Source organism: Petromyzon marinus, chromosome 35 (genome assembly GCF_048934315.1).
Source record: "Petromyzon marinus isolate PM22_M1 ecotype Great Lakes invasive population chromosome 35, UKy_Petmar_22M1.pri1.0, whole genome shotgun sequence".
Classification (NCBI taxonomy): domain Eukaryota; kingdom Metazoa; phylum Chordata; class Hyperoartia; order Petromyzontiformes; family Petromyzontidae; genus Petromyzon; species Petromyzon marinus.
In genome coordinates this window covers 13,144,159-13,162,769 of record NC_133701.1, presented here as the reverse complement: position 1 = coordinate 13,162,769, position 18,611 = coordinate 13,144,159, and the positions used below count along the sequence as shown (strand labels likewise).

At 49.3% G+C, this 18,611-nt stretch overlaps 1 protein-coding gene across 5 annotated transcripts in view; it reads right to left on the bottom strand.

The window, feature by feature from the left end:
• LOC116948974 (SWI/SNF-related matrix-associated actin-dependent regulator of chromatin subfamily A member 4-like) overlaps positions 1 to 18,611 on the bottom strand; it is a 66,197-nt gene that overhangs the window by 31,813 nt on the left and 15,773 nt on the right. For all 5 annotated transcript variants that reach the window (XM_076071944.1, XM_076071946.1, XM_076071943.1 and 2 more), the window contains 15 exons: positions 17,900 to 18,004; positions 15,806 to 16,148; positions 14,193 to 14,319; positions 13,260 to 13,433; positions 11,860 to 12,033; positions 10,759 to 10,929; positions 9,779 to 9,826; positions 8,807 to 8,937; positions 8,280 to 8,337; positions 6,748 to 6,872; positions 5,839 to 5,992; positions 4,802 to 4,965; positions 3,320 to 3,386; positions 1,950 to 2,060; positions 659 to 727 (listed from right to left, as the gene is read on the bottom strand). In XM_076071944.1, coding sequence (XP_075928059.1) covers positions 659 to 727; positions 1,950 to 2,060; positions 3,320 to 3,386; positions 4,802 to 4,965; positions 5,839 to 5,992; positions 6,748 to 6,872; positions 8,280 to 8,337; positions 8,807 to 8,937; positions 9,779 to 9,826; positions 10,759 to 10,929; positions 11,860 to 12,033; positions 13,260 to 13,433; positions 14,193 to 14,319; positions 15,806 to 16,148; positions 17,900 to 18,004 — 2,021 coding nt within the window. The remainder of the gene's footprint in view (positions 1 to 658; positions 728 to 1,949; positions 2,061 to 3,319; positions 3,387 to 4,801; positions 4,966 to 5,838; positions 5,993 to 6,747; positions 6,873 to 8,279; positions 8,338 to 8,806; positions 8,938 to 9,778; positions 9,827 to 10,758; positions 10,930 to 11,859; positions 12,034 to 13,259; positions 13,434 to 14,192; positions 14,320 to 15,805; positions 16,149 to 17,899; positions 18,005 to 18,611) is intronic.

Sequence of the window (18,611 nt, the reverse complement as noted above, 5' to 3'; positions counted from 1 at the left end):
CATATATGACATATTCTTTGGTTCTTTCGGTAAAGTCACGTAGATAGAAATTTAAATAAAGTGAATACAAACTAAATAAAAAAACACTAATGTAGATTGTAGCCTGGTTCTAAGTCTGAGTGAGTGTACTGGCAGTCTATAATATAGACTGTAGCCTGGTTATTAAGTTTGGTGAGTGGACTGGCAGTCTATAATGTAGACTGTAACAATGGTTATTAAGCTGGGTGAGTGTACTGGCAGCCTATAATGTAAACTGTAGCAATGGTTATTAAGCTGGGTGAGTGTACTGGCAGTCTATAATGTAGACTGTAGCCTAGAAATTAAGTTTGGTGAGTGTACTGGCAGTCTATAATATAGACTGTAGCCTGGTTATTAAGCTGGGTGAGTGTACTGGCAGTCTATACTGTAGACTGGAGCCTGGTTTTTCAGCTCAAGCCCTATTTTCGTTTAGGGCAAATTATAATTTATCTCGCCATTCACGTTGAATTCCTTCTGTACCACGCTTATTTTTCATGCTTCGATTAACTCTCTGCATCATTGTAGCACTTTGCTACTCTTTTAATTTTGGTGACCCAGGTCACTCTTGCAAATGAGTCTCGTCCTTTGGTCTACTTTGAGTTCTCACCTTGGTTGAAATAAAATCAACTCGAGGACTCACCTGGGTGAGCTTGCAGTGGTGGTTTTTCATGCGATGTCCCTCGTCCACGATCATGTATTTCCATCGGATCTGCACACAGATAGAGTCCCCCAGGCGGTTAGCTTTGCGCTGGGTTTCCCTGCACACGCAAAGAGCATTCACGGAGAAACTTGGGACGCTTTTGCAGATCGCAAATCGACACCAGAAACCACCGGCGTATGCATCCCGGTACCCGTTAGCACGTGACTCAATCGAATCCGTACGACCCGCGGCGTCATTACGCACTCACCAAGCAGAAAACCCAAGGAAAGCCCAGGTTGTGATTACGGAGACTTACCAAAGCATAGGTCTCATTACAAATCCGAGAGTGCCTTTAAACTGTAGGGCACGTTGCGAACCGCAGGGCGCCTTGCAAACCGCAGGGCGCCTTGCGAACCGCAGGGCACATTGCGAACCGTAGGGCACATTGCAAGCCCTAGAGAGCATTGCGAACCGTAGGGGCGCGTTGCGAAGCGCAGGGCGCCTTGCGAACCGTATGGCGCCTTGCGAACAGTAGGGCTCATTGCGAACCGTAGGGTGCATTGCAAACTGTATGGCGCATTGTGACCCATAGGGCGCATTGTGACCCATAGGGCGCATTGTGACCCATAGGGCGCAGCGTAAACCACTTTCAATTGAGCAAATTTAATGAAGATTCGGCAACAGGCAGTGACATAGCCTATCGGTAGCGCATTTTTGGCTTGTTGCAGAGATTCCCGGTTGGAATCCGGCAGTCCATCCTGGTTAGTACTGTGGTGTATAGTCACCATAAAATGCCTGGCGACGTCCACTTTGCTCGCAGTGGACGTTAAAGATCCAGTGACGTCACTTGAAAAGAGTAGGCCATTGTGTGGCGGGTGTCACGATCCAGATTTGCTACATTCGAAAACTCAACTAATTACTCAACTGAAATTAAGCCTGCTCACAGGTCGATGTCTGATCACCTTGTGCCCCACGGAGACAGCTGCCACTTGGGCGGGGGTGGGGTCCCCTAGGCGAGACAACATTGTAATCGTCGCCCACCTCCTGGGAGCCTCATGCCCGCTCGCAGGACGGGTGCTAAATCACCTGGTGCCACAAGAGGGACAGCTGCCACAGGGAGTGACCGTTGAAACGTGTTGAGACAATACGTGATGCAAGTCTCTTATCGCACGTGAAGCCGCCTGGACGCGAAGGCGGGGCGTGGCTCTAGTAAAATAAAATCACGATCATCGTTAGAATCACGAGCAAGACTGTCAGCCAGGGTGGAAGAGTCTGGCCGGAGCCAGGGTACCTTGGCCAGCACGTGTTTGTCCTTGATGATGTACTCGTAAGTCGTGAGAAGAACATTGAACTTCCCGCTACGCAGCTGCACCATGAAAGCACGTCGAGCAGCCGGGGAGCCCTGGCAAACGCCACAGGTGCCGCACACACACACGCACGCCCATTACGCACTTGCAGGCACACACGCACACACATTGCGCACACACACACGCCCATTACGCACATAAATGCACACACGCACACTGTTAAGCGAGCACCTATTAAGACCGGCACGGAACACGAGGGAGTGGGGGGGTGGCCAGCACCATGCCCGGCCATCTTTTTCTACCCAATGGCGATATTTACACACTGCACCAGGTACTTATTTGAGGCTGAGTCGACCTAGGAGAGGCCCAGGACTAGTTCAGATAATTGTCACTGGTGATGGCTGCGAGGGGGAATCGAACCCGGTTCACCAGGTTCGTAGCGCAGTGTACTAAATGCTACATTACTGCTCCCCACACACACACTATGCACATACAGAATCAGGACCTTTATTTTATCCTGGAGAAATACGATGAGCTATAAAGCTCTTTTTCACAGATATCCAGTAGGGGGAAGGTCAGAAGGTTATAACAATACAAAAACACGATGGGAGTGCAGAGCATAGGAAAGGTAAGCAAGTCAGGAAAAAGTAATTAATTAATATTAATAAATAACGTACTGAAGTAAAAATTGCAAAAGTACACCAAATCCTGCCGATTTTTCAACACTCAATGCAAATACACACATATCACACACAAGCAAACACTCATACACACCACGCACGCACAGCAGCCAAGAGCAAGGTTTTTTTTGTTGTGGAGCACAGTCTAAAGGCTCACAACGGGAAGGCAGCGGTGAAACTGAGACAACTCTGAACCAGTTTCGTCCTCATAAGTTGATATAATCATCGATGTCTGCTGCTGCCCCTATGTCTCTGGGAGCACGTGCATGGGGAGGACCTTCCACTGCTGGACCTCCAATATCACACCCAACATTCACACCCAATACTCTCCATCAATCACGGGGAAAACCCATCACAAGGGGATAGTCAAGGATTCTGACAGGTCTCAAATATCAACGCGACCACTGAGCAAACGTCACACACGTCACATGACAGCGCCACAATGTAGTGGACACGTTTCGCTGGCCGACATTCAGAATCAGAATATTTATTTAAACTGGAGGAAACCCGATGAGCTATAAAGCTTTTTTTCACAGATGTCCAGGAGGGGAACGGGGTAAGAACGTTACAACAATCGGTGAAGTCAGTAGTCCAGTACGGAGCCTACCACTCTAGCCAGGCACTTGCAGTTCCACACAGACAGATTCACAAACGCAGCCCCCCCATACATTTACCTTGTAGGAGATCTTCACCACGGAGGGTGCCCATTTGTCAAACTCAATCACCCAGTTGGACAAGGTCCTGTGGGTAGAAAAGATCCAGGGTCACCGAGGGGTTCAAGGCTCGTGCGGCGTATTACCATGTCACCTCATAATGTTGCGCCACCGCTGCTCGCTCTCGAAAAGAGGATAACTCAGAGGTGCAACGATGAACCGCGGACAAGCGGGAAGGCAGCCACGCGATTAGCCAATACCAACAAATGTTCGAGCTCTGCGGGCCTCTAAATGTCAACATGCTATCGCCCAACGAGGGAGTGATTACACGTGGGAGAAAAGCGCATCACCTGTAGAACACCCACGCGTGCGAGGGGGAAACACTCTATTCCATACAGGCGGAACAGATGGAGTCCACCTTTTCGCTGTACTGCCTTCTCCTGGCAAGTTGGGGTACAACAACTCAACACCAACGGGAAGGGAGTTTCGCAACATCTGTGCGGTGATCCAGCAACCCTCGCAGCTGCTGCCTCCAGTGCTGGATTACAGGAACCCACGTGCAGCAGCGCAGCTACCGCCGGCCCGGTACCGAGTGACCGTTACGCGAAGTTGACACTCGTTTAACTCAGGGCCTTTACTCCAGAGTGAGATTGGGTCTATTCTCCCACACTGATGAGACGCGTTGGAAGATGTGGGAGGACTTAAACTTTACCCCCATCGCACGCGACCGTGGTTGTACCCATTCATCCTACTGCTGGGTAGAGAGAGGCAGTGGCAGTGGGGATTTGAGAAACTTGCACCGCTGTTTCAACCGCTGCGCCAGGAGATCGTATCGAACCGGCGACCACTGGCAAGTCCACTGTGCTGACCGTTACATGAATGCAGCTCCCGCATAATCAAGGACATTCACCATTCAGGGATCGTCATTACAATCTTCAGCAAAATTACTGTCTCTTCAACAGTTGTTGGGCGCAAGTCCCCAAAGGCCCAACACATCAAGCGGCCAGCAACACTATCAGAGTTGTAACAGATAACAGCAAGTGAACGTGTGGTTTGGTAGGTAAGTGGGTGGTTTGGTGGGTGCGTGATTCGGTGAACAGGCGGGTGAGTGAATGATGGTATGAATGTATGTTGAACTTTTTTCGCACCTAAACGGAGTCAACCGTGCTAATCGGAGGTGCAGACCGTGCTAATCGGAGGTGTGTTGTTGTGACCTACAGTGTGGTGAAGGCTGAACAGTGTGGATGAGACAAAACAGTCTGGAAGAATCAAGTCCTCAACATGGATGTAAATAATCAACCACGGTAGTAGCTATAGGATGTTTGTATATCGATATTATTTTGCACCATATGTACACAACCGTGCTCATCTGAGGTGTGGGGGAAGGACAACGAACGAAACACAAAAATCAGTTTTGAAGAAATTAGTTTTCAATCCAGATTTAAAAGTGCCGAGCTCGAGCGGCTTCCTAACAGAAGTGCGGAGGATAAGGAGGTGACTGACGAGAGCGGCACGATGATGAGGTAGGGCCCGTTGAGACGCTTGTTCTCCATGAGGTAGGTGATGAGCCCGATGGTCTGGATGGTCTTGCCGAGCCCCATCTCGTCCGCCAGAATGCCGTTGAGGTTGTTGTTGTAGAGCGACACCATCCACTCGAGGCCTTGCACCTGTCAATCGGCATCACACGGCACAGGCTCAGCGTTCCAGTGTAAAAACACAGGGCTCGCGAAATAGTTTGTTCTGCTGCGATTTGCCGCGTGGACACTGGGCGCTTTGCAAAACGTTACGGTGTTTGGACACGTGGTGGCGCTATACAGAGATAACAAATCTCACACTGCACAGCACACCAGATTCACGTCATCGTATGTATATGTATTTATATTATTGGTTCTTTCGGTAAGGTCACGTAGAAGGGAAACAATAAAATAATAAAAATATAAAACAATAAAATTCTCACGACGTTTCGACTGCAACACAAGCAATCATCATCAGGTGTGTTGCAGTCGAAACGTCGTGAGAATTTTATTGTTTTATATTTTTATTATTTTATTGTTTCCCTTCTACGTGACTTTACCGAAAGAACCAAGAATATGAATCCCTGCAGTCACGAAAGCTTTAAATCAAAATTTATATATATTTAGTTACTTATCCAGGAAAGCCACACTGAGTCCAAAGACTATTTTACAAAAGGGTCCTGCTGCTACATTGGGATATTTAATCAACAACAATGACAATGTTTTTCGCTATAGGAGTAAACCAAAAAACTCGGAGGAAATCCATGCACAACAGGTGAGAGAACATACAAACTCCACACAGAAAGACGCCCGAGTTGGAAATCGAACCCAGGCACCTTCTTGTTCTGTGTGGCACAAGTGTCACCACGGCGCCGCCAACCTGCCGCCCCACAATGCGCCGAGTGAACACGCATCACACGTGTGACGCATGCGCGCGTGCACGTGTGTAGATGCGCATACACACCGGGCCCCTGCATCCGACACCCCATGAGTGCGGCAGGCGGTTGCACGTGGGACAGGGCTCACCTGGTACATCTTGAGGGAGCCGTTGATCATGAGCGACGACTGGCGATCCACGGACTCGGTGATGGCGTGAGCCATGGCGTAGTAGGAGGAGGAGCCGATCAGGTCCATGCCTTCCTTGATCTTGTACTCATCATCCACGTCCTGCTTGGCGCTCCTAGTGGCGGACGGACAGACGACAACGCGAAACATTTAAATCCCGACGCATACCAGAAAATATCGCGGTATACACACAGAGGAAGGACCTCGTCCCTCAAAATAGAGGACCTCTTTCAACACCGCTGTCTAGGCCTATTCAGGCAGGTAGCTCCTCTCTTCTTCAGCCAGACGTTCTTATGCTCTCAATGTATGGAGAAATCGCTGGCGGTGGAGGGGGTTAAAATTGGAGTTGTCAGGAACAGAGTTGACTTTTGTTTGTGCTACTGGCGGCCAAGGGCCGAGTTGGGGTAAGAGCGGTAGGCCTGATCAGGAGTGGGGAATCTGTAGCGTGGGGGGTGGCGAGTGTTGGACAGGGAGGCGGAGGGGGAGAAGAGGGCGTGCCTCTGCTCAGCCGCAACCCCTGTTGCAAACTGCGTCTACATTCGCCCATCTGTGCAGTGTGGCGTACGCCTGCTGCCAGTGATCCTGCTGCTGCTGTTGCCATGGTTGGGAGTGAGCACGTGCGTGAAGGAGTCGCGTCGTGTTAATGTGCTGTGGGAGCACTGTGGCATGTCGCATGTGGTGGGAATAGGCCGCTATAGTGTGCAGTAAGTAGTGCGTTGGTGAATGACTGCATGCCGTAGAGGCGAGAGGTTGTTTGTGTGTGCACTACTGTTCTGCGTAAGTGGGTGACCTCCAGAGGAAGAAGAGCTCGTGGGGAAAAGAGAAGATGGGAGGGAAATCCCAAAGTGGGAGCAATGCGAGGATTCTCACAAAATAATGTCCTTGGCCACGTGCTCCGGAACCTCGTCGGGGTTCGTGATTTTCTTGCGTTCCTCGGTGGAAGATGGCGGCTGGTGGGGCACCTCGTCCTCTTTGTCGTCCTCCTCCTCATCATCCTGAGCAGGGTGAAGGTTCGATTGAGAAGGTCGTGATACCTCTATTCCCCAAATGGTTTATTTCTACTTCATTCAGCCATCACAGCTTGATCTAAAGAAAGCCGTCTCGGGTGTGGACCAATCAAATTCAAGGACAGTGCATATTATTATCAGAGTTGTCTTTTTGGTTGCATTTTGACTGCCTGTGTTGTGGTTATTGCAGACATGATGCCTTGAATAAAGGTGTCAGTTTTTTGTGCCAGTTAAAAGGGTAAAACCTATTACTAAAATCAGAAGATTTATTTATACTGGAGGAATCCGATGAGCTATAAAGCTCTCTTTCACAGATGTCCAGGAGGGCGGCTGAGAACGTTACAACATTTGTTACTTAAGTCGCCGTCCTTCCACCCAGCCTCTGTCGACCACCCCACCAAGAACCAGTAGGCCTGAAGAAGTCTGATGCAGATAAACTAAACTATTTTTTATTTTACCAGAGAAAGCCCACTTAGCTTTGTAGCTCTTTTTCAGGAGCGACCTGGCTACAAATGATAGCTCAACTACATGGCTTATCATTTTGAAAATGTATAACAGCCAAATAGTTTAAATGTATGTTTCTAAATATGGAGGGCAAAAAACGGAGGACTCGGAGAAAAAAATATACGGTGCCAGATCAGGTGAATTTGATGCCAGATCAGGTGAATCTGATGCCAGATCAGGTGAATCTGATACCAAATCAGGTGAATCTGATGCCAGGTCAGGTGAATCTGTTGCTAGATCAGGTGAATCTGATGCCAGATGAGGCTTCACGAACCCGACTGCTGCTACCGTCTCAAAATCTGTTGCTGCTGATGTTGACGTGCGTGCTGCTGCAGCGTGCCTGCTGCTACGCAAGCCGCCTGGGTCTACAGCTACGCAAGCCGCCTTGGTCTACAGCAAACGGTTGGTCCAGAGACACAATCGGTGTGTATCACAGCTGGCACTCACTGGAGTAATCCGATGAGCTGTGAAGCTCTTTTTCTCCACCGTGGTGTTACATTCCCACTTCTAATTCCATTAAAAGTGGGAATGTCTAGGGGGACCAGGAGGGTGACTTCAGCAACACACCAAATAAAGTGGGAAAATTTAATTTTAAATTCAGGCAGCGAAAACCTCTCTCGTCCACTGTTGCTGGGCGACTCTCAGCAGCACAGTTAACTCGTGTGACTGTGTTCATCAACCCTACAAGCCATGGCAGCAGATGCGGACACTCGATGCGCAAATAGAAAACTCCACGGCAGAGTGCGGCGACTGGGGTCATCCTAAAGAGACCACAAGATCATCGAGAGACTCAATGCCTGATTCACAAATACGAAGGAGGCACCATCAAAAGCGATGCACCACTCCGCAACTCCTGACGCAATTATCTGGCTGTGTGATTTGCGCACATACCTCTTCCTCGTCTTCTGAGCCGCTCTCCTCGCTGTCGGATCGCAGCGCCACCTCGTATCTGCAACACACGGAAGCACGTCGCGATTCCGCGTGGCAAAGCAAACCTGTTTGGGTTGTTTTCTGTTTGGGGCGCCACGGTGGCTATGAGAAGGAACTACCTCGTCTGGTATACAGGAGGTCGTTGGTTCGTTCCCGACCTTGATACCTATATATTTGGGGTTTCATGTCCTCCCGGTGGTCTTGTGGAGTTTTCTCCGGGTCCTCCGTTTTTTTCCCTCCACATTTAGAATCAATATGTGTTTAGAGTAGTATACCAACTACAGCCAAATGCAAGTTTTGTAAAAAAGTAGTTGCAGTTCGGAAATAAAGACGGAGGCTTTGGACACAACTGGCTCTGCAGGACTGTGAACTGGAGATAAGCACCAATGCCTAATTGACCTTAGGAGCAAGAGGACATGGCTCTTGATTCGGATGCCGAGATTTCTCTGTGTGAGTCGTGTGTCATGGGCCCTGCCAACAAAAGTTACCCTGGGTTCATCTCGAGCCAGGCGTCCAGCTGATTGGCCCGGGGGGCGTCCTCTCCCGACAGGATCCGCCCCGATTCCACGTGGATCACGCGCACCGGCAGCTCGCTCATCTGGCTGCTCTCATCCAGCGGCTGTGACGCAGCCACAAACACAGCGACAGCAGCAGCAGCACAAGGTCAGCATCGTCTTGTATGCTTGCAACAATATCGAATATATCTTTTTTTAACCATCAACATTTTTAACTTGGAAATTCCTTGAGATGGAACGTTACATTTTGATTTAAAGCTTTCGTGACTGTAGGGATTCATATTCTTGGTTCTCTCGGTAAAGTAACGTAGAAGGGAAACAATAAAATAATAAAAATATATAATAATAAAATTCTCCGGACGTTTCGACTGCAACACAAGCAATCATCATCAGGTGTGAAAACCACAGCAAGAAAATTTGAAAAAAGTGGCGGTTTTTTTAACGTTAGCACCACGAAGAGCGATTTGGCAGTTATTCAGATGGACGAGTCCATCTATGTTCGGAAAAGAGGAGGGGGGAGACGAAAATAATGGATGCAGTCTGAAAGCCACCGTAAGCGTGAACAATCAATTAAGACCCAAAATGGTTTATCAAATCCTTCCAATGATTGCTAAGCCAGAATCCAATCAATAAAAAAGTGGTGCCTACCGCCGCGCCAAGTAGAACGCACTCATTCCGCGACAGCTGCTCATGCTGTACAAGTTTTAATCAGAGGCTTCAATCGTCCGAGACTGGCGGCGTAGTGTCGTGTCTGTGTGTCTGTGCGTGTGTGGGAGATCGTTCCGTGTTGAAGCAGCGGTTCTGTGTCTGAGCGAGGGCGCGTCTGATCGGGTTTATACTCTCGAGGGACGATTATGTTGCTGTGAGGTCTAAATGAGCATCAGATGAGCATCATCTGAATGAGCATCAGATGCTGCTACTTGGCTCTTGGGGTCAATGGCTCACCTCTCCATCGGGGCCCACCGCTCCTCCGTCCGCCTTCTCTGCCGCCTTCTGTTAAACACAGATCGTGCCCAACATTACAATGCATCAGCCTTCCTATGCCGACAGCCACCATGGTAGTGTCAGCTTGGTCACTGGTGGTAAAGGTGAAGAGGTAAAGGTGCAGCCTTGCAATTGCTTGCTCACGCACTTCCTTCCGGAAGGGGCTTCCACTACAGCAAATTCCTGAGGGGTAATTGGTCTACTCTTACAAAATTGACCAGAAGGGGCTGGAAGATGTGGGAGTGCCCACACTCTACCCCACCACAGAGGACTTGCCGATCGACTAACCGTGGGTAGTACCCATTCACACTGCTGGGTTTGGCAGAGGTGTGTTTAAACTGCCGCGCCGGGAGATTGAATCGGACTGGCAACATGGACCCCGATTAAACCACGGCAGCTCCAGTTACCAATTGCACAAAAAAAAATGACACTCAAATATGGGTTCTGAAAATAATTTGGCTAAAATTTCACCTCTGATTAGTTTCAATTTGACTACTGCGCAACAAACCACCAATATCTCAGCAGCCTCTGTGGGATTAATACCCATGTAGTATCGAGAGTAACATTTTAATGTGCAATTCTATTGAAGGACTGTGTTGTTGCCTTGCCGAAGCTTGGCAATTGGTGTACTTACATAATTTGAACTCATATACTTTATCTATTTTACATATTTAACTTTTAGTGACTTGCTTACCTTTCCTTTTCACTCCTATTGTGTATGGATGTTGTTGCAAATTTATGACCAACCCCCTTCCTCGACATCTGTGAAAAAGACCTTCACAGCTCATTGGATTTCTCCAGGATAAATAAAAGTTCCGATTCCGATTCTCAACTTTATACAGACTCGAGCAAGCTATTTCCCAGATAACACGGGGAGGTCGGACTGCTCACAATCGCAATATTTCCCAACAAGGGCCTCGGCGTTCAAAAGCCTCACTCACCTTCTTCTTTTTCTTCTTCTTCTCGCGGTCCTTGGCTGCCTGCGTGGCTTTGTGCTCGCACACCAGGTCCGTGAGGTTACCGATGTACTCGTCCGTCTGCTGCAGCAGGTACGCAAGCCGCTTGTCCTTCTTCTGGTCAATTAACTTCCGGTAGCCCTCCTCATCCTCGGCCTGCGTCCGAAGGCCGACGCAAGCACACGCAAGATCAGGATGGCATCGCCACCACCACCACAAAACTTCAATGCCAATGCCTTTTTACCCTCCCCGCTGTTGCACGGTCGACATGCAGCGACCCCGCAACATATGCACCAACAGTCTCCTAACCGTCTGCTCTTAGGTCTTCTCTTCCCCTTGGTCGCCAGACTTGTGGAAACCACTGCAATGCCGGTCTCGGCAATGTGCCCCACAGCCATACTGCACACACGGCCCACCAAGCGCAATCGTTTACGCCGAATCGTAGCTATAGCACTCACCTGCACCGTGTTCTCTGCAGGACTTCTGCATTGTTTATTCTATCTGGCCACTGAATGCAAATAGATTTTTTATAAAAATGTTACGTAAAATCATGAATGCAAAGTTTATCTCAAAACGCTACAGAGTTTGATTCGTAATAGTGTTTTTGTCATTGGGCCACAACGTGATGATCTGACCAAATCTGCGTTAAGAACCCTCCACCACCTGACGCAATGCAGCAAAAAAACTATCACATGGTGTAAAAGCTTTAACGACATTCCAGTTTTTATCATTTCAGTTCACTCACCCGCCGGGTTGAAGAACAATTCTCATAACCAAATTTAGCAGCAATTAGGAGGAACGTTTCACTCAAAACTACCGCAAACATCGTCAGGACAACAACCAGGTAACGGCGTCACTTGACCAAGCTTCCTGAAATAGGTATCGTGACCTCACAAAAATCGATAAAATTAATGTGTAATGCATGCAGTTATTTGCACGGAGGTGTGCGGAAAACCAAAGACAAAGCCGGGGGAAGGCAGCCAGAACCGACGCTGACAAATTGCCCAAGCTCCGTAGGTCTGACGTTGGTTACGCTTGACCAAGCGTGCAACGGGGCAAGGGGTGGCCCCCCGCGACGCGACCCACCATGAGGCGCCGCATGCGCTCCTTCTCGATGCGCTCGTTCTCCTTCTTCTGCTCACGCTCCGTGTTGGCGTGGTACGTGGACACCGCCTTGGTCAGCTTCTGCACTTTGGCCGCCATGGAGCGGTGGTATTCCTTGAAGTCCTTGGCATGCTGCAAGATGCTGGTCAGGTACTCCTACACACGGGGAGCACCGAGCAGCATCAGCGTGGGAGACGAGATACAATTCAGCTCAGGTGTACGCGTTCGTATGTTGAACATCTTTCGCACAGTACGTAGCCAACCGTGCTAATCGGAGGTGATGATGACGCCAGTCTGGAAACGTGCCGCGCAGCGTGAGTGTGGTGTGGGTGGGGTGTGGGTGGGGTGGAATGGGGTGGAGTGTGGTGTGGGTTGATAGTGGTTCTGTAATTCACCAACTCACACAAAGCAATCAATTTGTCAAATCACTTACAGCAGCATCTCTAATGGTTGATCGGCAGAAGCCTTACCGATGAAGGTATGACCAAACAATTCAGCCACTAATCCAGAGCTAAACAAATTTACCACACAAACACACAAACGCAAAAAAGAAAAAGATCCCCCGTATAGCCTGAACAGACTATTGAGCCAAGTTCTGTTAGCGCACACCTATGAAGGCCGGCATAGCATGCGAGAGAGTGGGTGGGCAACACCATGCACAGCGGCCTTTGTCTGCCCAGTGGTGATGGTTACACACCGCACCAGGTACTAATTTGGGGCAGAGTCGACCTAGGGAAGGCCCATGACCGGTTCAGATAAACATCACTGGTGTTGGTGGCCGTGAGCGGGGATCGAACTCCGCTCCCCACCAACACACACACATAAAACAAAGACACACAAAACAAAGACACACACAAAGACAAACACACACACAAAGACATCTACTTCAGCCCATTATCCTTCTATGTGCTATGGATATACTCGCCCCTGCTTTAGGAATAAAGAATTTCCACCACGGGATTTGCAGGGCTGTAAACGAGAAATGAGCCCCAGTGCCTCAGTGCTCATTTGAGATTCACTTTGGCTTTTTCAACTTGGCTTGGGCGCTGCAGTGACGAGATGTTAACTACCTCGCCTGGTATGCAGGTCGTGGTTTCGATCCCGACCCTGACGATGATGCCTGTATATTTGGAGTTTTCACATTCTCCTCGTGGTCGCGTGGATTTTTCTTCGGCTGATATAAATTTCCACATGATCTGCATTGAGCTATCATTTGTGGCCAGGTCGCTTCTGAAAAAGAGATATATAGCTCAGTGGGCCTGATAAAATATGAAAGTTAAAAATAACTTTAGTTTAACTCTGACGCCAAGACGACGGACCAGTCTCAAGCAACGATGCCGACCTGCCGGGAGGAGAGGGCCATATGTAGCGTTCGCGGGCACCTGATGCTTCTGCCGTCGCTTCTTCTCCTGCTCGATCTTCTGTTGCTTCTCCAGCTTCTCGGTGATGCGCGCTTCACGCAGGGACTGCCGCTTGCTGCGCTTGTACGCCTTGGCGTTGAGGGCCGTATCCAGGGTGGAGTCGCGTCGCATGCACGCGACCACCTCCTGCCGGAGCTGCACACACGTAGACGTGCACACGCGAGTGAGCGAGCGAGTGGCGCGCTCGCACGAGGTAACCGACTGATGTGTGGGGTGCGACATCAACGTCAACGTGCCGGCACTGCGCTCTGTGCTGCGGCTGCGATATTCGCCCGAAATCCGCGTTGATGTTTAATTCGACCATCGAGAATGGTTTTTAAAATGTAGCCTTTGTTAAGGGAAACGTATTTTACGTAAATTTCTGTGTCTTTGCTCTGATTTCTATGTTGGTTGTTTTTGCTCTGATTGCAATTTCGTTGCCTCTGCTCTGATATCTCTTTGCTTCATTGCTACGCTTTGTTTCTATGTTACTGCTTTGTCATGTTCGTGACCCAGGTCACACTTACAATTGAGACTCATCCTGGTCTCTTGAGTTCTCACCCAGTTCAACAAAATCAACTTGCAACTTAATTTATGAGAAGCTTGCCCTATTGTATGCATATAGAACTTCTTTATCACTGTACGTAGCTTAACGTGCTAATCGGAGGTGCTACTACTAGCAAGTTATGCACAAAAAGTAATCGATTTTCAAGAGTTGTTTTTAGACAAGGGAACTTTGGTTGAATAAACCAACAATCAAGAGTCTCAGTTCACTGCTTCAGCAGTAAGCCCAGAGGCCACAGGTCCGGTGCGGTGGTGCCGTGAGGACGCAGATGTCCAGGTTCAATCTCCTCTCCATGACCTCCGTGACCTCCGTGACCACCGTGACCACAGTGGAACCCGCGCACCACTTACCTGGCGCTGGAAGTTTAACAGACGAAGGGCCTTGAGTTCCACGGTGGCCTTGGTACGAAGATCAAAGGGCAGCGCGGCCGTGAGTCCTTCAAGCTCCTGAATACGATGTGTAATCCGAGCCTGCAGCCTACAACAAAGAAAATAGTGCCCCGTATAGCCTTAACAAACCGATGGGGCAAGTGCTGTTGGATAGTGACACCCATGAAGCACAATGGCGAATAAAAGGAGGAAGGTGTGGCCGTCATCACACCCGGCCGCCTTTGTCTTCCCAGTGCTAATGTTTACACCCCACACCCTGTATGCATAGGGGGGCCCAAAACCAGTTCAGATATTCGGTATGAATGTTTGTCACAAGTGGGAATTTAACTTGGGTCGCCGAGTTCATAGCACAGTTCGCTTACCACTCTATAACCAGATCCCCCGTATAACCTTTCACAGAGTGTAAGGGTAAGTGCTGTTAGCGAGCACCTATGAAGGCCAGCACGACACACAAGAGAGTGGGTAGGTAGCCAGCACCACGCCCGGCCGCCTTTGTCTGTCTCGTGGCAATGTTTATGCATCGCACCACATATCCATTTGATGCTGAGTTGACCTAGGGGAGGCCCTGGTATTGGCCGTGAGCGGGAATCAAACTCGTGTTACCGGGTTCGTAGGTCAGCACGCTCCCCACAACACACTACCGCTCCCCACAACACACACACACATACATCTATACACATAAGCAAAAGTTGACTGCACAATATGGAAAACCCACAAACAAATCTTGCCTGTTTATAAACAAAGTCTATAGTTCTCCTCATGAAATTGGTTTGTGGGTCCCTGGGTCATCTGTTGAATCATGAAGGCAGATAAGCCTCTCAGAGGTCAATGAACCCCACGAGTACTGGGAACCTGGTGCTCCACCTTTTGCATCGTTTCCGACCACTAACCACCACTGGTGGCATCACTGGCTCAGGCCATGATGCCACGTGGGTCTTGGGTCTTTAAGAGAATGAAACCCATGGAACAATTCCCATCCATGCTGGTGCATGCATGAGCCTGCATATGGACGAGGGTTGTTAACCGGTAACCGCTCTCGCAATCGGTTACCAGTTCAGTCGGCATCGGGTAACCGATTCCAGTGGAACGTAATGAATGCGCAGATGGACAGAGCGAATGTACAAAAACTACATGGTGCAGGCCTAAGTCACCACGTGGTTTATTATTTATCCTCTCAGTTCTCAGTTAAAATGTAAAGGTGCAGCCCTGCAATTGCTTGCTTGCTCGCTCGCACACCACGCAGTATGCATCAGGGTGCGTCTGCGGCCGTCTGGAACACTCTTCCGATATTAGGAAGCCACTGGAGCTATGGACTTTTTAATCTAGATTGAAAACTAATTTCTTTAGAATTGCTTTTTGTGTCTAGTTTGTTGTCTTTCCCCCGCACCTCCGATTAGCACGGTTGTCTACGTATGGTGCGAAAGAATTTCAACATACTGTACATACAAATGTACGTACATACATACGTATGTGAGCCGTGAATCTCCGCATCAATCGGCGAACGCACTACAGCTGCTGGGCCACGTCAGAGCGCCTTACGCAGTGCAAAACGACGATCCGAGTGCAGGCGGCACCTGTACTCTCTCTCCTGCAGGATCTCCACGGGGTCCAGGCCACGAGGCTTCTGCACCGGCACCATCTTGGTCTGCTTCGACTGAAGCGGCGCGGCGCCACCACCTCCGCCGCCGCCTTGGTGCGGCACGGGCCCCTGGGGGCCCAGCGGTAGTGGAGGGCCTTGCTGGGCCCCACCGCCAGGCCCCGGCGGGCCCGACAGGTGCGCAGGGGCCGTGGGCGCGCTCACGGGCGTGACGGCAGCGTGCGGGGCCGGCACGGGGGTCTGGGCGGGAGACGGCCGACTTGTGCCCGTCTGTGGGGGCGCCACTTTCTGGGGGACTCCTGCCGCGTTTTGGGGTGGGCCTGAGACAACAATAACAACAACGACGACCAATACAAAAGCCGACCAGGACCACCCTCGCTGACACGGAGTTGCTGCTTCAACACGGAACGATCTCCCACACACGCATGAGGCTACGCCACCAGTCTCGCCTTTGCAGTATTTTATGTGTGTTTTACGAGTGTTTGAGTTTATATGTGCATATTTGGATGAGTGAGCGTATATGTGTCTGGGTGCATGGGTGAATGTGTATTTGTTTGTGTAGGTGGGTGAGCGATTACGTGTATGTATATCTTTGCATATTGTGTGCATATGTGTATACATGTGGGTGAGTGTGTGGGTGAGTGAATGTGTAGGGTGGTGAATTATTACGTGTATGTATGTGTATCTTTGTATATTGCGTGTGTGTATACCTGTCATTATGTGTGGGTGAGTGTGTGGGTGAGCGTACATTCGTATATCTGTGTATATGCATGGGTGTGGATATACGTGTCGGTTAGTGTGGGCGAGTGTGCACGTGTATATCTGTGTGTGTATATTCGTGGTTGTGTGTGTACGTGTCATCATGTGATTGCGATGCAAGTGTGCGAATCGACCCCTGGATACCTTTGTAAACAAGATGTTCCGTCTCTCGGTATTTTCTGGGTTTTTTAATTAAAAAATAAAATCAGGTATTTGCAAAATGCAACAATGGTGTCTTTGTAAACAATGACGCAGCTGCCCTGAGGTAGTAGCACGTTCGCCATTTGTTGCAAAGGTTCGACTCCAGCATGCTCCTCTGGTTAATGCTTGAGTGAGCATGAACCATAAAATACAGCAAGGCCGTCTGCTTCACTCACAGTGGACAGTAAAAGACCCCGTGAAAGCCTACTCCTATACAATTGTGTGCTGGCTTCACGGAAAAAAATATACAAAATTGAAAACAAAAAACACCACACATTACATTGGGATTACACACGGCAGCAGTCAATCTATTTTACCAGGTAAGGCCCACTGTGCCATACAGCGCTTTTTGAGATGCGACCTCGCCACAAATGATAGCTCAATGAAGTGGCTTATCATATGGAAATTTATAGCAGCCAAATACTCTAAACACACTTTTCAAAATGTGGAGGGAAACACCGGAGGACCGGGAGAAAAATCCACGCGATCACGGGGGAAAGAGAGAAACATGCAAACTCCAAACAAACAGGTGTCAGGGTCGGGATGGAACCCCATGAACTCCTGCATACCCGGCAAGGTAGTTAACATCATACCACGGCAGAACCGCCATTGCTATCGTCTTCACAATTCATCAGGACCCTCTTGAAAGAGTCGAGCCTCGGTGAGGTTTTCCTGGGTGAACGAGCATAGTACCGTATGTCCCCTCTGTAAACGTTTTTAGTCCGTTCCACGAAAACTACTGTTAACCGAAAAAACTGTTAATTGATTTCGAGTCTGCAAGAGAGCTGTTTACACTGCCAATACATAAAACGTAATATAAACAAAGCCATTAAAGGTCTAAACGCTCATAAATGGGCGTCGCTGATTGGCTGAGGGCATGGCTCAGCCCCACTTACAAGCACTCGGGTTGGCCGAAATTGGTGCCCGCATGCATAACGTAAACATACCGTGAATCAAAATGTTAACGTTCGTCGAAACCATGGGGTCCTGTGGGAGACGAAACGTTAACCGAAAAACCGTTAACCAATGTCACTCTTAACCAAGGGACTACTGTAGTAGTAATAATAATGTACGTTTCCATTGATGCTGATGCTGCTGTGTGGCGTGTTACCATCAGGCCAGGGCTTGGTGTTGGTGGGGGGGTGTTGCTGCTGAGCCGGCATCCCGGGCAGAGCCCCCACAGGTGCCCCGGACGGAACAGGGGGCACCCCCATCCCTAATTAACGTCACCACAGAACACATACACACACACGTTACACACAATGAATTGTGGGTTTGTTTTTATCTGAGCCAGGTGGCTCAGCCCATCATCTCTCAGGGGTCAATTCATTTAGTACTAGTTTATAGGGAAAGTCAAGTGGTTATTTTTAGGACAGACTCACCCCTTGCCACAGGAATGTTTAATATCAACCAATGGCTCAGGGCTGTATTTAGATATCACTCATCACAAATGTTAATGGTGGCCGGGAATTGAACTAACATTTGTAGAGCAGCGCGCTAACCACTGTACCACCACTGCACAGGTACACACACACCGGTAACTATATAAAGACAAAGATCCCCCGTATAGCATGAACAGACTGTTGGGGCAAATGCTGTTAGCGAGCAACTATGAAGGCTGGCACGGCACACGAGGGGGTGGGTGGCCAACACCTTGCCCGGCCATCTTTGTCTCTCCAGTGGTGATGTTAACACACCACACCAGGTACTCATTTGAGGCTGGGTAGACCGAGGAAAGAATTAGGACCGGTTCAGACAATTGTTACTGGTGTTGGCCGTGAGCAGGAATCGAACTTGGGACACCAGGTTCGTAGCCTCGTGCA